At 43.7% G+C, this 20,720-nt stretch overlaps 1 protein-coding gene across 2 annotated transcripts; it reads right to left on the reverse strand.

Annotated features, from left to right (window-relative positions):
- Positions 1-88: 88 nt before the first annotated feature.
- LOC120035038 (polycystin-2-like) lies at positions 89-16,124 on the reverse strand. Of its 2 annotated transcripts, none has more exons than XM_038981802.1 (15): positions 15,164-16,124; positions 14,768-14,881; positions 7,295-7,428; positions 5,620-5,870; positions 5,103-5,327; positions 4,580-4,808; positions 4,168-4,338; positions 3,700-3,881; positions 3,378-3,498; positions 3,153-3,251; positions 2,713-2,834; positions 2,439-2,556; positions 2,129-2,289; positions 1,806-1,953; positions 89-1,503 (listed from the first exon to the last, which is right to left on the reverse strand). In XM_038981802.1, the coding sequence occupies exons 1-15, from the start codon at positions 15,609-15,611 to the stop codon at positions 1,282-1,284; spliced, it is 2,745 nt and encodes a 914-aa protein (XP_038837730.1). In that variant the 5' UTR covers positions 15,612-16,124; the 3' UTR covers positions 89-1,281. The 2 variants fall into 2 exon arrangements, with proteins under 2 accessions (XP_038837730.1, XP_038837729.1); XM_038981801.1 differs by having other exon boundaries at positions 2,129-2,292.
- Positions 16,125-20,720: the final 4,596 nt, after the last annotated feature.

Raw genomic sequence — 20,720 nt, forward strand, 5'->3', positions numbered from 1 at the left:
GGTTTAGAGTCACTATCGGTGTGTTCAAACGAATCAAACAACGACCCGGATTAAATTTACGATTTTTTAACACACACCAACCACTTCATCGTTTTAGCATCACAACACACTTGATTTATTTTTCACACCTTTGATATACAGTATGTAACCACAAAAATAGTACAAAATAATAAGACTAGAAAATACTGCAAGGCACCGTACATAATAATACACACGAGGATCACATGACCCTAGATGCACTCCAAATCGAAGTTTGTTTCAAGTTACAATATGTATCATATTATACGTTTATAAGAAGGGTGTTTTGTAAGTCATTACAAAGTGATATAGATGAGTAATTATGACAGGATGAGCCACACTTGTAACTATATTAAAATGACAAAAAGGAAAGCAGCAAATGAACGATCGAGACAATTTTTTCCCTGTGGAATATCAAGATGTGCGTGCGTGCATATACGGTGTAATCAAAACCAAAAGCCCTTGAGCTACGTACCCGCACAGGAAAAGCAATGATATGCCGTGTATTCTTAGAATATAAACAAAATGGAAATAGCTTAGAGGCTAATTCATTTACATCACATGTAATATCTCCAATATAATCAAAACCTTCATGTACCCTTCATTGTGTCCAGCATCTTCATGTACCCTAATTCTTCATTGTATTCGCCCTTCATTTTAAACACTACAATCGTGTACTTGTGCTTGCACTGTAAGCTTTGTAAATGCATCAGGTCATATTTTGCTTGCCTTAAAGCATGTACCATCTTATAGCTGGAGTACGTAGGACTGTTTTCAGACCATATGAGTCTATTGGGTGCGTTTCACTCACACTCTTGGATAGCTGAGGTGCTGTGCACGTGACTTTGCCATTGTGGTATCATATGTAAAGATTTCAAACAAATACAGAGGGATGATGATGGGACTGTGTACTGGTATATAATGTAGAACACAACCAGAAAGGACATTTACACAAGGATATCTTCATTTGTGCGACAACCTATTGTGCCGCAACCAATGAATACAATCTCGAACCTCACTAAAATGTCTCTTAAAGTTACCCTTAGCCATTTTGGTTGCTCTCCGATAGGTCCAAATCCTTACTTAAAATTTGACTGCGTGACTCGGACTTCCACGATAATCTTCCATTGAGGTCAATGAGAACATTTTCAGAAAATTCTAATTGCATGCACACATCTCAAGTAAGGATTCGGCGCTTAGAACCTGTAAAAATACTAGAATGTCCCTTTCTCGTTACCGTGTAACTTTCTGGTGGGTGGGGTTTTACACGTGGCCACTCCCATTACCCCCAGCGTCCACCCCGTCAGTAGACAGGGAGGAGGAGGGGCGGGGGCGTGGTTGGGCTCCTGGACCAATGGCAGTGGTGGGCTGGTGGTGGCTGACCTGTGAGACAGTGTCGTCAGACTCCCAGCGCTCTAGCTCCTCCCTCACCAGCCGCTCCATCTGCTCTCTCTGGACGTCCATGTCCCGACCCTGCCTCTCATCCTGGGGGAGGGGGAGAGATTTGATTTTATTAGTATCTTTTAGTCCTCATTTGTACAAATCTTCCAAGAGTCCTTAAACATTTTCACATATAACACACTGTTACAAACAGACATAATACACTAACATATTGACCAGATAAATAGTCTTAACAGTCAGAGAGAGGGGGGGACAAAAGGGAGAAGGGAGATGTTGTAACGAGAGAGAGATGGACAGAAAGAGAGGGGAAGGAAAGATTTTAAAAAGTGTTTGGTGTGGGCGAGATGGGCATGTGTGTGTGTATGTCCATGTACATTCCGTCTCACCTCCAGCACCCCCTCCAGCAGTTTTCCCAGCACGTCTCTCCTCTTGAGCTTAGCTCTCTCCATGGCCTCCAGCTTCACAATCACTGCATCGATCTTAGACACTATACTACCTATGGAGTGCTCCATTCGGTCAACACGACGCACCAGCCTGGAATAGAACAGAACAATAATGTCAATAACACGTCTATATAACATGCTATATCCATAGTTACGACACATGATTTAAAACATTTAAATATCAGGCACATCCTCTGTCGGAAACACACAGAGGACCTTTCAAAAGCCCAATACTTCAACTTGGCTGGTAATAGAACTCGACCTACACTTGAAACTCTTCGTAGGGCACGCCTCCTGAGCTGCTGCCGCGGCGACGGGAGCTGTGCCCGCTGTCCTCGTCATCATCCTCCTCCGAGTCGTCATGGCTACGGGGGAAGCTCCGCCCACTGGTGGGTCTGGGCAACGAGCTGCGCTCCAGATCCAAGTCCTCCTGGCCATATGTGCAGAGACACACTGAACATCTGCAAACGTGTGTGTGTGTGCAGCTCGTTGCCCTGTGTGTGTGTGTGTGTGTGTGTGTGTGTGTGTGTGTGTGTGTGTGTGTGTGTGTGTGTGTGTTTGTGTGCGTCCACTCACTCTCTCTTTCTCCAGGTCGTCCCTCATCTGCTGGTGTTCGTGCTCAGTCAGCTCCTGGTCCCCACCGTGGTCATACTTGGCAAAGATGGCCTCAATCTCCACATCCGTGTGGCCCTTTCTAAACACACAAACAACAACACATTTAGTTGTACTATTACATGTCACATGTGTCTTGATGTCTTTCTTCGTATGTATGTAGAAATTAATGAAATAGTGTATGTTTATGAATTAGTCAGTGAAACCCCAGTTCGGTTTCAGGCACTGCAGCGGTCACCCTTTGAGGTCCTGGCGGAGCTCGCCGAAGTTGAGTTTCCCACCGGCCTGGCGCAGACTGTCTGAGATGTCATCCACAGTGGTCTTCTTCAGTCTCAGCTTCATCAAGGCTTTGTTACAGCCCTGCAGGGAGAGGAACAACCAACACTCAGACAAACTCAAGGACACCTATCAACTCTCTGAGGTGAATGTTGTTGCCATTTTCATTCTGCATTTAGCAGTTATTCAGTACATGTTGATAATATTCAACAGTAATGTAAACTTACATTAACTTGAGTCTCCTTTTCAATTGAAGTCTTTACTTCATAGAATCTTAAATATGAAGTTGCTATGATACTTGTCAGCTTGCAGTTGTTTGAAATACTCAGCTACAATGACGTGTTAAGGGATCACATACACCTACTAGAACAAATAACCCCACATACCATTTGGGTCCCGTACCTTTTTAATGAGGTCCGTCATCTCCATCTCAGACCTCTGCTGGGACATGTCTGCCTTCACCTCCGAGTAGGTGTCATTGATGATGGCCAGGAACATATTCTACAGGGAGACAAAAGACAGTCAGAGCAAACTTTAATCTCTCGAGATAATGTAGATCAAATAGTACAATATAAATGTATATCAATATACCCACACATTTATCAATGGTAGTATATCAAAACTCACCATGAGGATGAAGAAGATGAAGAAGACGAAGGTGATGAAGTAGATGGGTCCCAGGACTGGGTTAGCCTCCTCTATCTCTGAGAACTCAAAGTCTCCCAGGATGATGCGGAACTGGGTAAAACTACATGGAAAAGAAAACAAGAAGAAGAAGCTATGAAGAGGCTAAGATGAAGCTATAGGGGTGCGTTACCATTATTGTTCCAATGGGTCAAATTGCAATCAAAATTCGAATCAATCTGGGAGCCAAGGTTGTCTATGGAGAACCTAAAGAACTGAGAATCTTGGAACCTGGGTTGATTCCAATCAAACCAATGTTACTTACATGCAGGCTTGGAAGGTACTGAAGTCGTTGACCTGGGTGCCAAACACCAGGTAGGCCAGCTGAGCGTAGGCCAGGAAGATGATGAAGAACATGATGGCGAAGCCGATGAGGTCCTTGGCACAGCGAGACATGGTGGTGGACAGCTGGCTCATGGTCTTGTTGAAGTTGATGAACTTGAAGAGCTGAAGAGGAGAGATGAGCAGAAACCAGGTTAGAATTCAAGTGTCTTTGAATAGCGTTATTTCAATTCTATGTCTTTTTTTATTTCTATTAAAATCATGCTAATATAGTCTCCCTTTATGGGAGCATACTTTGGCTTCTGCCAACAGGTCTGGACCTTTATGGCACAGGTAGTAGTACCCTCATCCTGTAACCAACTGCAGAGTGTCTGGTTCAAGTTCTGCTCCTGGTCAATTCCCACTCAATTGCTACATTCAGCATGTCAATCTACCATAAAGCCATTCTTACCTTCACCCAGGAGAAGAGGACGATGACTGCGGCCATGTTGTTGAACGTAACCTGGAGGTGTGCCAGAGGCTCGAAGCTGGGGTGGGCGCTGTGGTTCTCCAGAAGGTCTTTGAGACGATTGCTCACCACGGACGTTCTGGTGATGTTGATGATTATGGCAGAAACACTCAACTGGAAAAAGAGGAGGGGGATATTTGGAATCTCAACACAACAATATTGGGATCACAAACCTCTTCCCTTTGTTCCAATGTCTATCCTAGCCTACCACTTAGAATGCATGTTCATTGCACTAACTCATTCTAAGTAGTATGGTAGTGTGGATACTGGAACAGAGCCCTTCTTTACTTGGGTGTTTCAGGGAGACTCCATCCCTTCCTACTCCCTGCTAGGGCAGCCATCTTGAATTACGTACCACAACGATGAGGACGTCCAGGCAGTTCCACACGCTCTTGAAGTAGCGCAGGCGGTGAATGCGTATCTCCAGGGCCTCCTCCACCACGTAGTACAGGATGAAGAGGCAGAAGGCCACCTCACACACCCCGACAAAGTAGTCCCAGCTGGACACGTAGCGAATCAGACGCACCGTCTGAAACTGCCAGGAAGTGACTACGCCTCCTGTAGCAGGGAACTCCACCACCAACCTGAAACATTCAATTCAATTCAAATGTATTTATCCCGGCAGTTAAGCAGACAGGTTAAACTGAATGAACAAGAGATATTCAGTATTCAGCCTCTAGGGTGAAAATCGAGGTTCAACAACACCAGATTATGGATGAGGATGGTAACTAGAGAACTCCCATTGGATTGCATGAGTCATTGATCCCAACCATGGATGTCTTGAGAGCCTGAATTGAACCTATGTATCACCTATATAACCAGTGTGAAACAGTCCTAAGTAACATGTAATACGTATGTAATAACTCTGGGCTCTGTACCTGGCAATACAGAAGAGGTTGATGTTGCCGTTGTAGACGGAGAAGTCCAGGAAGACGGCTCTGGTTCCTCTGTCCAGCCACAGCTGGTGTTTTAGGGAGCGTAGCAAGCCGGCTGACTCATCTCTGGAACGGGCCAGGTCCTGGTAGTACCCCCCTCCACCGTAGGTAGCCACCTGGCCCCAGTAACTACTCCCATTCAGGCTGTTCTCCTCTGTGTACATCCACCTGGTGGAAAGACAGACAGACTCAGTCAGACTCATCATAGAGCCACAGTGAAACAGTTTGGCCTGGTATTCACTGGTGGCTATTGGTGAGTGACGTTATACGCCATACTTTTATCTGGTGGACAGCATCCATAATGTGCTTTCAGTTAACACTAGAGCACATGTTTTAACTAGTGCTTTGGTTTAGTCTCTAGCATTACAACCAATTGTAGCTTTATGGTTGCTTTCTTATACGTTACCATTTAACTATACTGTACATCTAACAGTAGTGCATAGTAGTTTAGTAGACGTACGCAGTTCCGTTCATGGGGCCAAAGGGGGCGCTGTCCTCGTTGCTAGGGGTGTACATGTTGTAGCAGTCCTGCACCTCGTCCCTAAGGTCCTCGTGCACGGAGCAGGATTCGTTGCGAACTTTGACCTGGCGGAGGCGGGGCACCCCCAGTAGCAGGTTCTCATAGTAGATCATACTGTGGTTCTCAGGGAGACTCTTGTTGTTGTACCACACTTCCCAATACATCCCGTTCAGGAAGGGACCCTCTGTGAACTGCATGGTGGAGAGAGAATTTCAACTGAAAGCTCTGGTGGTCTGTTAGGTTCTAACTAGATTCATGTAAATGCTCCATTGTTCTATTTGGTGTTAATTAATGTGATTTGAACTAAATACTTTTAAGTGTGTGCTGCTTAGGTTTTATGCTTCATATACACTACACAACAAAAAGTATGTGGACACCTACTCGTCGAATATCTCATTCCAAAATCCTGAGCATTAATACAGAGTTGTAGAGGAAAAGCTTCTGGGAAGGCTTTCCTCTACATGTTGGAACTGCTGCAGAGACTTGCTTCTATTCAGCCACAAGAGCATTAGTGAGGTTGGGCACTGATGTTGGGTGATTATGCCTGGCTCGCAGTCGGTGTTCCAATTCATCCCAAAGGTGTTCGAAGGGGTTGAGGTCAGGGTTCTGTGCAGGCCAGTCAAGTTCCTCCACACCGATCTCGACAAAGCATTTCTGTATGGACCTTGGTTTGTGCACGCAGGCATTGTCATGCTGAAACAGTAAAGGTTCTTCCCTAAACCGTTGCCACAAAGTTGGAAGCACAGAAACGTCTAGAATGTCATTATATGCTGTAGCGTTAAGATTTCCCTTCACTGGAACTAAGGGGCCTAGCCCAAACCATGAAAAACAGCCCCAGACCATTATTCCTCCTCCACCAAACTTGACAGTTGGCACTATGCATCCGCCAAACCCAGATTCATCCGTCGGACTGCCAGATGGTGAAGCATGATTCATAACTCCAGAGAACGCGTTTCCACTGCTCCAGAGTCCAATTGCGGCGAGCTTTACACCGCTTGTGTGCGGCTGCTTGGGCATAGAAACCCATTTCATGAAGCCCTGGCGAACAGTTGTTGTGCTGACGTTGCTTCCAGAGGCAGTTTGGAACTCATTAGTGAGACGATTTTTAAGCAATACGCGCTTCAGCACTTGGGGGTCCTGTTCTGTGAGCTTGTGTGGCCTACCACTTTGCGGCTGAGCCGTTGTTGCTGCTAGACGTTTCCACTTCACAATAACTGCAGTTACAGTTGACCGGGACAGCTCTAGCAGGGCAGAAATTTGATAAACTGACTTGTTGGAAAGGTGGCATCCTATGACGGTGCCACGTTGAAAGTCACTGAGCTCTTCAGTAAGGCCAATCTACTGCCAATGTTTTTTTAATGGAGAATGCATGGCTGTGTGCTCGATATTTTACACCTGTCAGCACTGGATGTGGCTGAAATAGACAAATCCACTAATTTGAAGGGGTGTCCACATACTTTTGTATATATAGAGTAACTGAGCATGGGCCAAAGTAAATGCATTGACATCTTTGTTATACCATAACTAAGCACCAAGCTCTATTTTCCAATCAGACAAAAAGCACAAAGCAGGAGATTAAACCACTGCATCGCAAACCGGGGAATTGACTCATTACCTTCCAGAATTCACCCATAGTTGAGAGGCTTCTGAATGTGGCTGTGTCCCCCGGGGACAGTGGTGTATCCAGGAAGAGCTGGGACATCACCTTGGTGTAGTAGTACATGTTGGAGCCCACCATCCCATAGGTCACTACACAACACAAGATACTGTAAGAGTTTCTCTGGATGAGATTATGGTGAATTTTCTTTTGTGTTTTTAGTATACCTATTCAGCATTTTCTAATAACTGTTTATTTCATACATGCTTGTATACATAACCAATGTTTAAAATAATGAATAACGGCATTAATGTTATACTATATGTTACTGTCATGCTACAGTTGTAATAGCCTATATTGTGTTTACCCCCATAGAGTCTATTGACACACCGGTGCATCAATCTAAGTAACATAATTTAAAAAATCCCCATCAAAATCCATCAGTTTAAAAGAAAACTCCACCCAGAAACTATCTTTTGGTATTTGTTTCATTTGTCCATTGTTGACATAGTCCCGAAATATTTTACTTGTCAGCAATAAAGTTTTCAAGATATGTAACTTTCAAAATACAGAAATCATCCCCGTATAATGCATTTTGCATCATATGATGCTGTATTTTAAGTCATATGATGGGATGATTTTTGTATTTTGAAAGTTACATATCTTGAAAACTTGATTGCTGACAAGCAAAACATTTTGGGACGATGTCAACAATCGACTAATCAAACAAATACCAAAGAATACCAACATTTTTGGGGTGGAATTTTCCTTTAAGCTCGAGATATCTGTTTTTTTGCATGGGCTATGTCTCAATCCACCGCATCCGCCTGTGGCGGTCTTCCGCATCTGAGGTGGAAAGTGGCAGAGCTAGAGCTCTGTTTGTCTGACCAGGAGACATCCCTAAAAAAGTTCATCTCAAGAAAACGTCTGTAGCGTCTGAACGGTTTGGCCTACAAACTAATATGACCACTCTATAGAAAGGTAAGAATCTCACGAACATGATGGCTTTCTTGGTTTTGCTCTATGACAAGTGTCATGGGACTCGTCTAAAGGTAACCCATACAAATGAAAGTATGGAGGTAGTTTTGTTCCAACAAACGTAAGGGGTTAAATATGTGTAAAAAAAACTAAAACATTGCCTGAGCTTTCGTATATGTCCAAGATATAGGACAGACACTTCCAAAACTTATGATACATTTTTTGACTGTCTTTTTTGCCATTTATGAATGTGTTATTCAATGCGTTTCTATGGGCTATAGTAGTAAAGGACAAATTCAATATATATATATATATATATATATATATTTGGGGGGGATACCTAAAGGGGTCCTAAAATTTTAAATAAAATAGCTAAATGGTCCATGGTATGACATTCTTAAAACAACCCCCCCCAATGGCTTACACTTCTAAGAAATGTATACAACAATATTGTGAACTACATCTTTGTGTTGATCATGTGTTTCTCTCTCTGAGTGGTCCAACAGGTACAGTGAGAGCCAGTATTATACTGCAAGCTGAGACTTCATGTTAGCATCAGCTACCAAATCCTGGCCTACCGCACTGAGGCCAAGACCTGTTTAAGATGCCACTGAAAACAGAAAACGTATAGGGGAAAGGGGATAGCTAGTCAGTTGCACAACTGAATGCATTCAACTGAAATGTGTCTTCCGCATTTAACCCAACACCTCTGAATAGGGCTGCCTTAATTGACATCCATGTCATTGGTGCCAGGAGAGCAGTTGCAACCCCAAACATCTGTGTATACTTGAATCTGGTCAACCAGCTCCCATGCACAGGGAATAGGCTTACACTTCCACAAGCAGCAAAGTCACAGGGATAAAACGTATTCAGCGTTCCATAGTCAATACAGGACTAACAATGAATCGTACTACACCGGATCTGACGCTCGTCGGATGTGGCAGGGCTTGCAAACTATCACAGACTACAAAGGGAAGCACAGCCGCGAGCTGCCCAGTGACACGAGCCTACCAAATGAGCTAAATTACTTCTATGCTCGCTTCGAGGCAAGTAACACTGAAACATTCATGAGAGCACCAGCTGTTCCAGACGACTGTGTGATCACGCTCTCCATAGCCGATGTGAGTAAGATCTTTAAACAGGTTAACATTCACAAGGCCAGACGGATTACCACGACGTGTACTCCGAGCATGCATTGACCAACTGGCAAGTGTCTTCACTGACATTTTCAACCTGTCCCTGACTGAGTCTGTAATATCAACATGTTTCAAGCAGACCACCATAGTCGTTGTGCCCAAGAACACTAAGGTAACCTGCCTGAATGACTACCGACCCGTAGCACCCACGTCTGTAGCCATGAAGTGCTTTGAAAGGCTGGTCATGGCTCACATCAACACCATTATCCCATTATCCCAGAAACCCTAGACCACTTCAATTTGCATACTGCCCCAACAGATCCACATATGATGCAATCTCTATTGCACTCCACACTGTCTTTTCCCACCTGGACAAAAGGAACACCTAGGTGAGAATGCTATTCATTGACTACAGCTCAGCGTTCAACACCATATTGCCCTCAAAGCTCATCACTAAGCTAAGGACCCTGGGACTAAAAACCTCCCTGTGCAACTGGATCCTGGACTTCCTGACAGACCGCCCACAGGTGGTAAGGGTAGGTAGCATCCACGCTGATCCACATCCGCCACGCTGATCCTCAACACGGGGGCCCCTCAGGGGTGCGTGCTGAGTCCCCTCCTGTACTCTCTGTTCACTCATGACTGCATGGCCAGGCACGACTCTAACACCATCATTAAGTTTAAGGATGACACAACCATGGTAGGCCTGATCACCGACTACGATGAGACAGCCTATAGGGAGGAGGTCAGAGACCTGGCCGTGTTATGCCAGGACAACAACCTCTCCCTCAATGTGATCAAGACAAAGGAGATGATTGTGGACTACGGGAAAAGGAGGACTGAGCACGCCCCCATTCTCATCGACGGAGCTGTAGTGGAGCAATTTGAGAGCTTCAAGTTCCTTGGTGTCTACATCACCAACAAACTATCTTGGTCCAAACACACCAAGACAGTCACGACAAAACCTATTCCCACTCAGGAGACTGAAAAGACTTGGCATGGGTCCTCAGATCCTCAAAAAGTTCTACAGCTGCACCATCAAGAGCATCCTGACTGGTTGCATCACTGCCTGTATGGCAACTGCTCGGCCCCCGACCGCAAAGCACTACAGAGGGTAATGTGTACGGCCCAGTAGATCACTGGGTCCGAGCTCCCTGCCATCCAGGACCTCCATACCAGACGGTGTCAGAGGAAGGCCCTAAAAATTGTCAAAGACTCCAGCCACCCTAGTCATAGACTGTTCTCTCTGCTACTGCACGGCAAGCGGTACTGGAGCGCCAAGTCTAGGTCCAAAAGGCTTCTTAACAGCTTCTACCCCCAAGCAATAAGACTCCTGAACATCTAATCAAATGGCCACCCAAACTATTTGCATTGCCCCCCCCCCCCCCCCCTTTACACTGTTGCTACTCTCTGTTTATTATCTATGCATAGTCACTTTAACTCTACCTACATGTACATATTACCACAATTACCTCGACTAACCGGTGCCCCCGCACATTGACTCTTTACCGGTACCCCCTGTATATAGCCTCGCTATTGTTATTTTACTGCTGCTCTTTAATTATTTGTTACTTTTTTTTAAACTTTGCTATTTTTTTTTACATAACAATTATTTTTCTTAAAACTGCATTGTTGGTCAAGGGCTTGTAAGTAAGCATTTCACTGTAAGGTCTACTACACCTGTTGTATTTGGCGCATGTGACAAATAAAATTTGATTTGATTTGATTGTGGTATTTTAAAGATGGAGGATTGGTTGATTTCAAGTTTTTAAGTATACGTTTTTCATGATGATTGATAAGAAAAGTATCGTCCAACCCGACTTATTCAGCATTCCATTGTAGTATTTTCTTATATGCTCTGTTGGACTGCATCCAGGTCCATATATAAGCTATATCTAGATAAATATACATAAACAGTCCAACATACACACATATAGCCCATATGGCTTATATAGATGCTATTTTCCAAGCCTCTATTTCATTGACTCCCACCTGGCTGAGAAACTGGCTGATCTAGCTCCATCTATCCAGCCAGGAAATGACTTCCTGATCCACCCAAAACCCCATTCTGGCACAGGAACACTTTCCCTCTCAGCAGCCGTGGTATAAGGAGTGGTGAAACTAGATTAATAGCATTCTGACTCTCGGTTGTGCTGTATTCTGGAACTTTCATCATCTTCCCACAATCCTATTCCCAAACGTACGATAATAGTGACTAAACTTTAATGGAAGTTCCTGGCTTGAGGGAGCTTTCCTGATACGCTGCCAGAGTTGTTTATCAGACCTAAGGAGATTGGAAAATTACTTTTCCGCGAGAAAAGCTGGTCAGCGGGTAAAAGTATCCACATGGACAGATGTCAGTATTAGTCCAAGCTAAGAGCAGCAGTTACATAGTAATACCACTTCAATATGTTTTCAAGAAAATACAAATGCGAGAGCACAAAAGTGCTATACTTGATAGGTGTATGTACTTTTACTACTACCTTATTACAATGTAATTATATTGGTTTGCCTATCCTATAGTTATTCTGGTTCATAAACTGGGTGGTTCGAGCCCTGAATGCTGATTGGCTGACAGACGTGGTATATCAGACCGTATACCACAGGTATGACAGGCCACGGAAGGAGAGTTGTATGGCATTGAAGCTCGTCTGGAGGTTTGTTAACACAGTGTCCAAAGAAGGGCCAGAAGTATACAGAATGGTGTCGTCTGCGTAGAGGTGAATCAGAGAATCACCAGCAGCAAGTGCGACATCATTGATGTATACAGAGAAGAGAGTCGGCCCGGGAATTGAACCCTGTGGCATCCCCATAGAGACTGCCAGAGGTCCGGACAACAGGCCCTCCGATTTGACACACTGAACTCTATCAGAGAAGTAGTTGGGGAACCAGGCGAGGCAGTCATTTGAGAAACCAAGGCTGTTGAGTCTGCCGATAAGAATGTGGTGATTGACAGAGTCGAAAGCCTTGGCCAGGTCGATGAATACGGCTGCACAGTATTGTCTCTTATCGATGGCAGTTATGATATCGTTTAGTACCTTGAGCGTGGCTGAGTTGCACCCATGACCAGCTCGGAAGCCAGATTGCATAGCGGAGAAGGTACGGTGGGATTCGAAATGGTCGGTAATCTGTTTATTAACTTGGCTTTCGAAGACCTTAGAAAGGCAGGGTAGCCTATAGGTCTGTAACAGTTTGGGTCTAGAGTGTCTCCCCCTTTGAAAAGATTGATGACCACGGCAGCTTTCTAATCTTTGGGGATCTCAGACGATACGAAAGAGAGGTTGAACAGGCTAGTAATAGGGGTTGCAACAATTTCGGCAGATAATTTTGGAAAGAAAGGGTCCAGATTGTCTAGCCCGGCTGATTTGTAGGGGTCCAGATTTTGCAGCTCTTTCAGAACATCAGCTATCTGGAATTGGGTGAAGGAGAAATGGGAGAGGCTTGGGCGAGTTGCTGTGGGGGGTGCAGGGCAGTTGACCGGGGTCGGGGTAGCCAGGTTGAAAGCATGGCCAGCCGTAGAAAAATGCTTATGGAAATTCTCAAATATAGTGGATTTATCGGTGGTGACGGTGTTTCCTAGCCTCAGAGCAGTGGGCAGCTGGGAGGAGGTGCTCTTATTCTACATGGACTTTACAGTGTCCCAGAACTTTTTTGAGTGTGTGCTACAGGATGCAAATTTCTGCTTGAAAAAGCTAGCCTTTGCTTTCCTAACTGCTTGTGTATATTGGTTCCTAACTTCCCTGAAAGGTTGCATATCACGGGGGCTATTTGATGCTAATGCAGTACGCCACAGGATGTTTTTGTGCTGGTCAAGGGCAGTTAGGTCTGGAGTGAACCAAGGGCTATATCTGTTCCTGGTTCTAAATTTTTTGAATGGGGCATGCTTATTTACGATGGTGAGGAAGGCACTTTTAAAGAATAAAAAGGCATCCTCAACTGATGGGATGAGGTCAATATCCTTCCAGGATACCCAGGCCAGGTCGATTAGAATGGCTTGCTCGCTGAAGTGTTTTAGGGAGCGTTTGACAGTGATGAGGGGTGGTCGTTTGACCGCAGACCCATTACGGATGCAGGCAATGAGGCAGTGATCGCTGAGATCTTGTTTGAAAACAGCAGAGGTGTATTTGGAGGGCAAGTTGGTTAGGATGATATCTATGAGGGTTCCCGTGTTTACAGATTTGGGGTTGTACCTGGTAAGTTCTTTGATAATTTGTGTGAGATTGAGGGCATCAAGTTTAGATTGTAGGATGGCCGGGGTGTTAAGCATGTCTCAGTTTAGGTCACCTAGCAGCACGAGCTCTGAAGATAGATGGGGGGCAATCAATTCACATATGGTGTCCAGGGCACAGCTAGGGGCAGAGGGTGGTCTATAGCAAGCGGCAACGGTGAGAGACTTGTTTCTGGAAAGGTGATTTTTAGAAGTAGAAGCTCGAATTGTTTGGGCACAGACCTGGATAGTATGACAGAACTCTGCAGGCTATCTCTGCAGTAGATTACCACTCCGCCCCCTTTGGCAGTTCTATCTTGTTGGAAAATGTTATAGTTAGGGATGAAAATGTCAGGGTTTTTGGTGGTCAACCTAAGCCAGGATTCAGACACGGCTAGGACATCCGGGTTGGCAGAGTGTGCTAAGGCAGTGAATAAAACAAACTTGGGGAGGAGGCTTCTAATGTTAACATGCATGAAACCAAGGCTTTTACGGTTACAGAAGTCAACAAATGAGAGCGCCTGGGGAATGGGAGTGGAGCTAGGCCTGGATTAACCTCTACATCACCAGAGGAACAGAGGAGGAGTAGGATAAGGGTACGGCTAAAGGCTATAAGAACTGGTCGTCTAGTACTTTCGGAACAGAGAGTAAAAGGAGCAGGTTTCTGGGCGCGATAGAATAGATTCAAGGCATAATGTACAGACAAAGGTATGGTAGGATGGGAATACAGTGGAGGTAAACCTAGGCATAGAGTGACGATGAGAGAGATATTGTCTCTAGAAGCATAATTTAAACCAGGTGTTGTCACCGCATGTGTGGGAGTTGGAACTGAAGGGTTAGCTAAGGCATATTGAGCAGGGCTAGAGGCTCTACAGTGAAATAAGACAATAATCACTAACCAGAACAGCAATGGACAAGGCATATTGACATTAGGGAGAGGCACGCGTAGCCGAGTGATCATAGGGGTCCAGTGAGTAGTTAATCTGGCTGGAGACACGGCGATTCAGACAGCTAGCGGATCAGGGCTAGCAAGCTAGCAGAAGGGCCTTAGAGGTACGTCGTGACGGAAGAAGTCTGTTGTAGCCTCCTCATGCGGAGCCTCCGTGTGTGTGTGTGTGTATGTGTGTTTGTGTGTGTGTGCGTGAGTGTGTGTGTGTGTGTGGTACTTACAGATACACAGTGTGATGAGGAAGATGACGTAGGTGACCATTTCTCTCAGGACGTTCCTCAGGTACCTCTCTCTGCTGCTGTCACTGTCCTCCATCAGCTGAGTACCCCATAGAACTGGGGGAAAAACAATTTCAACACCCACATTAGTATCCTTCCTTAACCATCAATGCTCGGCTTGAGATGCCAGTGCATTACCAAGGAGGGCATCTACAGGTGTGTGTTGACCTAAGTGGTGTATGGAACAGTGTGGAAGAATGGCCAGAGAGGTGTTTGAGCCAATGACCCAGGTCTCTACAAGTTAAAGGGCAAGTGCACTACCTCCTGTGTCATAAAGGTCCAGACCTCTTGGCAGCTGTAGTGTTCTTCATACAAGGAGGAAACGTAAGTGACACTAACCTCTTATTTTCTCCAGTATCCTCTTCCCACAGCTTTTGATGTCATGTCTGTCTTGCTGCAGGGCATCCACTGTCGGGGTCGGGTATAATCCACGGTGGATGCGGGTGCTGCTCCCTCCGGCGGTATAACTTCCCAACCCGCTGCTGCAGCTACTGCTGGAGCCCGTGGACACTGATCTTCTCCCCGGGCTAGCCGGAGGCCAATCGGCCCCCATCATCTCATCCTCCGGTTCGAACCCCGGGTTGTCCCGACTCCAGGCTTGTCTTGAGGGGGGTGATGGTGTGCCTATGGCTCCCCCGAGACCCAAGTCCTGGTGCTGTATGTTCTCCATCTCAATCCCCTCGCTTGTGTCCAATCTGTGCGGCAAGGACATAACCGCTGCGCCCGTGGCGGACCTGCCAGCCTGATTCTGCTGCGGTTGTTGTGATCTCACCCGAGTCGAGCTCATTGTTAGTCCAATTCACTGAAAAGCTTTTAAAGGCCAGACTAACTACATTTACGAAGCGTTCAAATCAATTATGTATCTAGCCACTAACAAGTGCTATGTTTATGTCCCGCTTGACGCACATATCAGAAAGGAAATGTTTACGCACATATTAAAATATGTAAGAAAGTTGCCAAAGTTCAAACTCTGCAAAACAATTTCGGGAAACCACAGATTAACTAATTTTGATTATTTGTATATGTTCCTCTTCACAACAAATATACTTCGAAACGTCAATTGCTTATTAAGAAAGAAAAATAACACAACTAAAGTTTGCGTAGTTCTAGATCAAACTATTGCAAAAGTAGGTATATCAACAACAACAAATATATAGTTACAAAACTAATTTGTAGCCTAAACATTTACTAATGAAACTGAAAACTATCAACGAAATGCCTCGTTTATGGAAAAGAAGCCAAACACTTTCCTTGTCCCGGGCCAGCCATCTTGTTCTTGCTGTTCCCCCAAAATCTCACATTCTCATTTGTTGGAGACTCAGATTACATTAGAAATCATGGCGTCACAGACACTGTGGCATGCACCTCTGGAAAATACAGCATAGTCGAATGTGTAGGGTTGAATCACTTTGGTAAAAGACAATTTCACGTCTTAGAATTGTACAATATAGAATACAATAGAATATAATCAAGATGCGGTACATTCCATCATTATTAAACGAGTGAAAAAAAACATTTCAATATTTATTTCTACAGCAGTAAACTATAATTGGCTCAGCAAATACTATATGGCTCAGCAAAACACTTTTTTCTCCAAAGGTTTATATTAGTTTTTGTTCGTTTTCTGAGTAATTTCTATTCAGGATGAGTGTTTGCAGTGCTGTGTATGGAATGAGAATAAATAGCCTACTATTTAGAATGAATAAAATCACAATTTGTCATGAGTACATTATTTTAGGGCTAAATGCATGTGCCTTTAGAAACAAAGAACTATACTTTGTATAACAACGTATGTTTGGGTCTGGGGCTGCTAAGCAACAAGACAGTCCTGCAAAACCCCTGGCCAGGATTGGATTTGATTTGGACCCAATAATTGAGTGACATTTCTAAAGGCCAATCATATTTCTTTACATGAAACAACAGCATTTCTATTAGTACTTACATAGTTATTCGGTCACTTGGTGTGTTCTTTTCTAGCAACATTGTTACTGTATTACCTTTACTCACTGTTGTGTTATTCATGTCCGTTAGATGGCGCTCATTCTCCAGTTTTGATTTAAATCACCCACCGGCTCAATTCACAAGGGAGTTAAGAACTCAAGGTAATTACTTCAAGGTAACAATCAATGTTCAAGAAAGTACTCTTTTTTATATATAACTTATAACAAACGCACAGTATACCTTCGTTGTTCTTTACCCTTGGCATTGTTTGCTCAAGGACTGATAACTATACACCCATAGCTGTTAACAACATAGCTGTACTTTCCAATAGCTGGATTGGATTGATAGAGTTCCTTGACTGAATGAATCATCATGACTGATAAGATGTTGTGTTCTTCTCTCAGAACAAGTCTCTACAGTTCAGATAAGGAGAGAACAGCTGTGGTGGAACCGCCAGCCTGATACAGTAGTGTAGCCTGTACAGATGGTATGCTGTTGGAATTCAGGGTTGGGTAGGTTACTTTCTAAATGTAATCCTTCACAGTTACTGGTTACCTGTCCAAAATTGTAATCAGTAACGTAACTTTTGGATGACCCAAATTCAGTATAATCTGATTACTTTCAGTTACTTAAGAGGAATTAGAGGAAGACAAGAAATATCCATCAAATACATTTGGTGTGTCATCAGAGTGGTCTCTGACGTGTGGTCAGACTCGTTCAGGTGGAACAAACTTAACTTCGCAAACATCCTTTCTGAATTTGAAAGTTATCTGATTATAATATGTTTTGCTGGTAATTTAACTGATTACACTTTGTTGTAATAAAATTACTCCCTAACCCTGTGTGTGACGATAACTAAGCAATATGTTATCCTTTGTTGGGTACTTGAATCATATTCAGTAGCAAGTAACAACATCAATAGGATATGGTTATTAGTGGTATATCTGATCAAGTTTTTTGGTGTAATCACTTTATCAATTACAACTTTATTCAAAAAAATGGCGGCGAGACAACCAAAGTCCTGGCAAACATTTTACTTTTCAAACACTGTCCCGCTTCAAAACAAACAAAATAATTAAGAATATGATGTAATATTTCCATATTATAGCTATTTGTCAAAACAAGGCCTCTGGCACACTCTAAATGTCACAATAGGCTCTGTGCTATATCACAAAGCACTGGCATGAGAGGGTTGTTTAATTAGCATGTATCAGCCTTCATAATAGATTTCCATGGGAAAGAGACTTCAGATCATTTTGCAGGCATGGATGTCAACAGTGCTGTCCGTGTTCTATCTGCAGTGACTATCCTCGTGATGTTATCTGATGACAAAGGTAGGTATCATCAATATAGAGTTGGCGGTAACTATTTACAAAGTGTGTTTTTTTCTCAGAGACTTTGCACCATGTGTTCTAAAGTAAACCTTTGTATGGGTTATTTTTGCATTTATCAAGCTTTGTGATGTCATGATGTATTCTTCACAGAATCAACTCTTTCTTTCTACAGTCCATCCCTAATGGTGATGTGTTTAGTGATCTAATTAGAAACAAGCATACCATGTTACATAACTTCCTTTACAAATGCAACACTGTGTAAGTCCCAAATGTCACCCTATTCCCTTGTGCACTGTTTTAGACCAGGGCCAATAGGGCACTGGTCAAAAGTAGTGGACTATATACGGAATAGAATGTCTATTGGGATGCACACATTGTGTGTAATGTCAAGAGATCTTTTCATATGATGTCATGCCATTAGGTTATCAAAAACATTATAGGTGAGTTGTTCATTGCCTTCAGTCAGAACAAACAAAGAACAAGCATTCCTTTCCTTTGATAAAAATATTAACATTTTTATCCTCGACAGGCAAAGGTGTTACAAACAGCCGCAAATACACTACATGACCAAAAGTATGCTCGTCGAACATCTCATTCCAAAATCATGGGCATTAATATGGAGTTGGACCCCCTTTGCTGCTATAACAGCCTCCATTCTTCTGGGAAGGCTTTCCACTAGATGTTGGAACATTGCTGTGGGGACTTTCTTCCATTCATCCACAAGAGCATTAGTGAGATCAGGCAATGATATTGGGTGATTAGGTCTGGCTTGCTGTCGGCGCTCCAATTCATCCCAAAGGTGTTTGATGGGGTTGAGGTCAGAGCTCTGTGCAGGCCAGTCAAATTCTTCCACATCGATCTCGACAAACCATTTCTGTATGGAACTTGCTTTGTGCACGGGGGCATTGTCATGCTTAAACAGGAAAGGGCTTCCCCCAAACTGTTACCACAAAGTTGGAAGCACAGAATCGTCTAGAATGTTATTGTATGCTGTAGCGTTAAGACTTCCCTTCACTGGAACTAAGGGGCCTAGCACGAACCATGAAAAACAGCCCCAGACCATTATTCCTCCTCCATCAAACTTTCAAATCAAATTGTATTGGTCACATACACGTGTTTGGCAGATGTTATTGCGGGTGTAGCGAAATGCCTGTGCTTCTAGTTCCGATAGTACAGCAAAATCTAACAAGTAATATCTAACAATTTCACAACATATACCCAATACACACAAATCTAAGTAAAGGAATGGAATTAAGAATATATAAATATATGGACGAGCAATGTCAGAGCGGCATAGACTAAGATGCAGTAGAATAGTATAGAATAAAGTATATACATATGAGATGAGTAATGCAAGATATGTAAACATTAAATAAACATTATTAAAGTGACTAGTGTTCCATTTATTTAAGTGGCCAATGATTTCTGTGTATATAGGCAGCAGCCTCTCTGTGCTAGTGATGGCTATGTAACAGTCTAAAGGCCTTGAAATAGAAGCTGTTTTTCAGTCTCTCAGTCCCAGCTTTGATGCACCTGTACTGATCTCGCCTTCTGGATGATAGCGGGGTCTACAGGCAGTGGCTCGGGTGGTTGTTGTTGTCTTTCCAATTGTCACTATGCATTCGGGCAGGTAGCATTCTCCTGGCAGATGGTGAAGCGTGATTCATCACTCCAGAGAACGTGTTTCCACTGCTCCAGAGTCCAATGGCGCCGAGCTTTACACTTCTCCAGCCAACTTTTGACATTGCGCATGGTGATCTTAGGCTTGTGTGCGGCTGCTCGGCCATGGACACCCATTTCATGAAGCTCCCAACAAACAGTTCTTGTGCTGATATTGCTTCCAGAGGCAATTTGGAACTCGGTAGTGAGTGTTGCAACCGAGGACAGACGATTTTTACACACTACACGCTTCGAAACTCGGCGGTTCCGTACTGTGAGCTTGTGTGGCCTACCGCTGAGCCGTTGTTGCACCTAGACGTTTCCACTTCACAATAACTGCACTTACCGCTGACCGGGGCAGCTCTAGCAGTACAGAAATTGTACAAACTGACTTGTTGGAAACGTAGCAATAGCATCCTATGACGTTGCCACGTTGAAAGTCGCTGAGCTCTTCAGTAAGGCCATTTTACTGCCAATGTTTGTCTATGGAAATTGCATGGCTGGGTGCTCGATTTTATACACCTGTCAGCAACAGGTGTAGTTGAAATAGCTAAATCCACTAATTTTAAGGGATGTCCACATACTTTTGTATATATTGTGTATTTTTGCAAAATCTTCATTATCATCATCATCATAAATGGTCATCCATTTCTTATCCTTAACAGGTATAGGTGTTACAAACGGTCACAAATATTTCCGCAGTGAGTATTTTCATTATCATCATCATAAATGGCCATTCATTTACTGTTGACTGTACATTTTGTGTTACAATAAAAATGTAATAAACATTTGTCACGTTCCTGACCTGTTTTCTCTTGTTTTTGTATGTATTTAGTTGGTCAGGGCGTGAGTTGGGGTGGGCATTCTATGTTTTGTGTTTCTATGTTTAGGTCAGTGGTAATTAGCCTTATATGGTTCTCAATCAGGGACAGGTGTTTGACGTTTCCTCTGATTGAGAACCA

The sequence above is a fragment of the Salvelinus namaycush genome, chromosome 42 (assembly GCF_016432855.1).
Source record: "Salvelinus namaycush isolate Seneca chromosome 42, SaNama_1.0, whole genome shotgun sequence".
Classification (NCBI taxonomy): Eukaryota; Metazoa; Chordata; class Actinopteri; order Salmoniformes; family Salmonidae; genus Salvelinus; species Salvelinus namaycush.

What these genes read in the sequence shown, in the direction of transcription:
- LOC120035038 (XM_038981801.1), bottom strand. Translation starts at nt 15,611, where the DNA reads ATGAGCTCGACTCGGGTGAGATCACAACAACCGCAGCAGAATCAGGCT. An exon ending in CCTCATCACACTGTGTATCT is followed by an intron (nt 7,429 to 14,767) that starts GTAAGTACCACA and finishes TGTGTTGTGTAG; the next exon opens with TGACCTATGGGATGGTGGGC. An exon ending in TGGACGTCCTCATCGTTGTG is followed by an intron (nt 4,339 to 4,579) that starts GTACGTAATTCA and finishes CTCTTTTTCCAG; the next exon opens with TTGAGTGTTTCTGCCATAAT.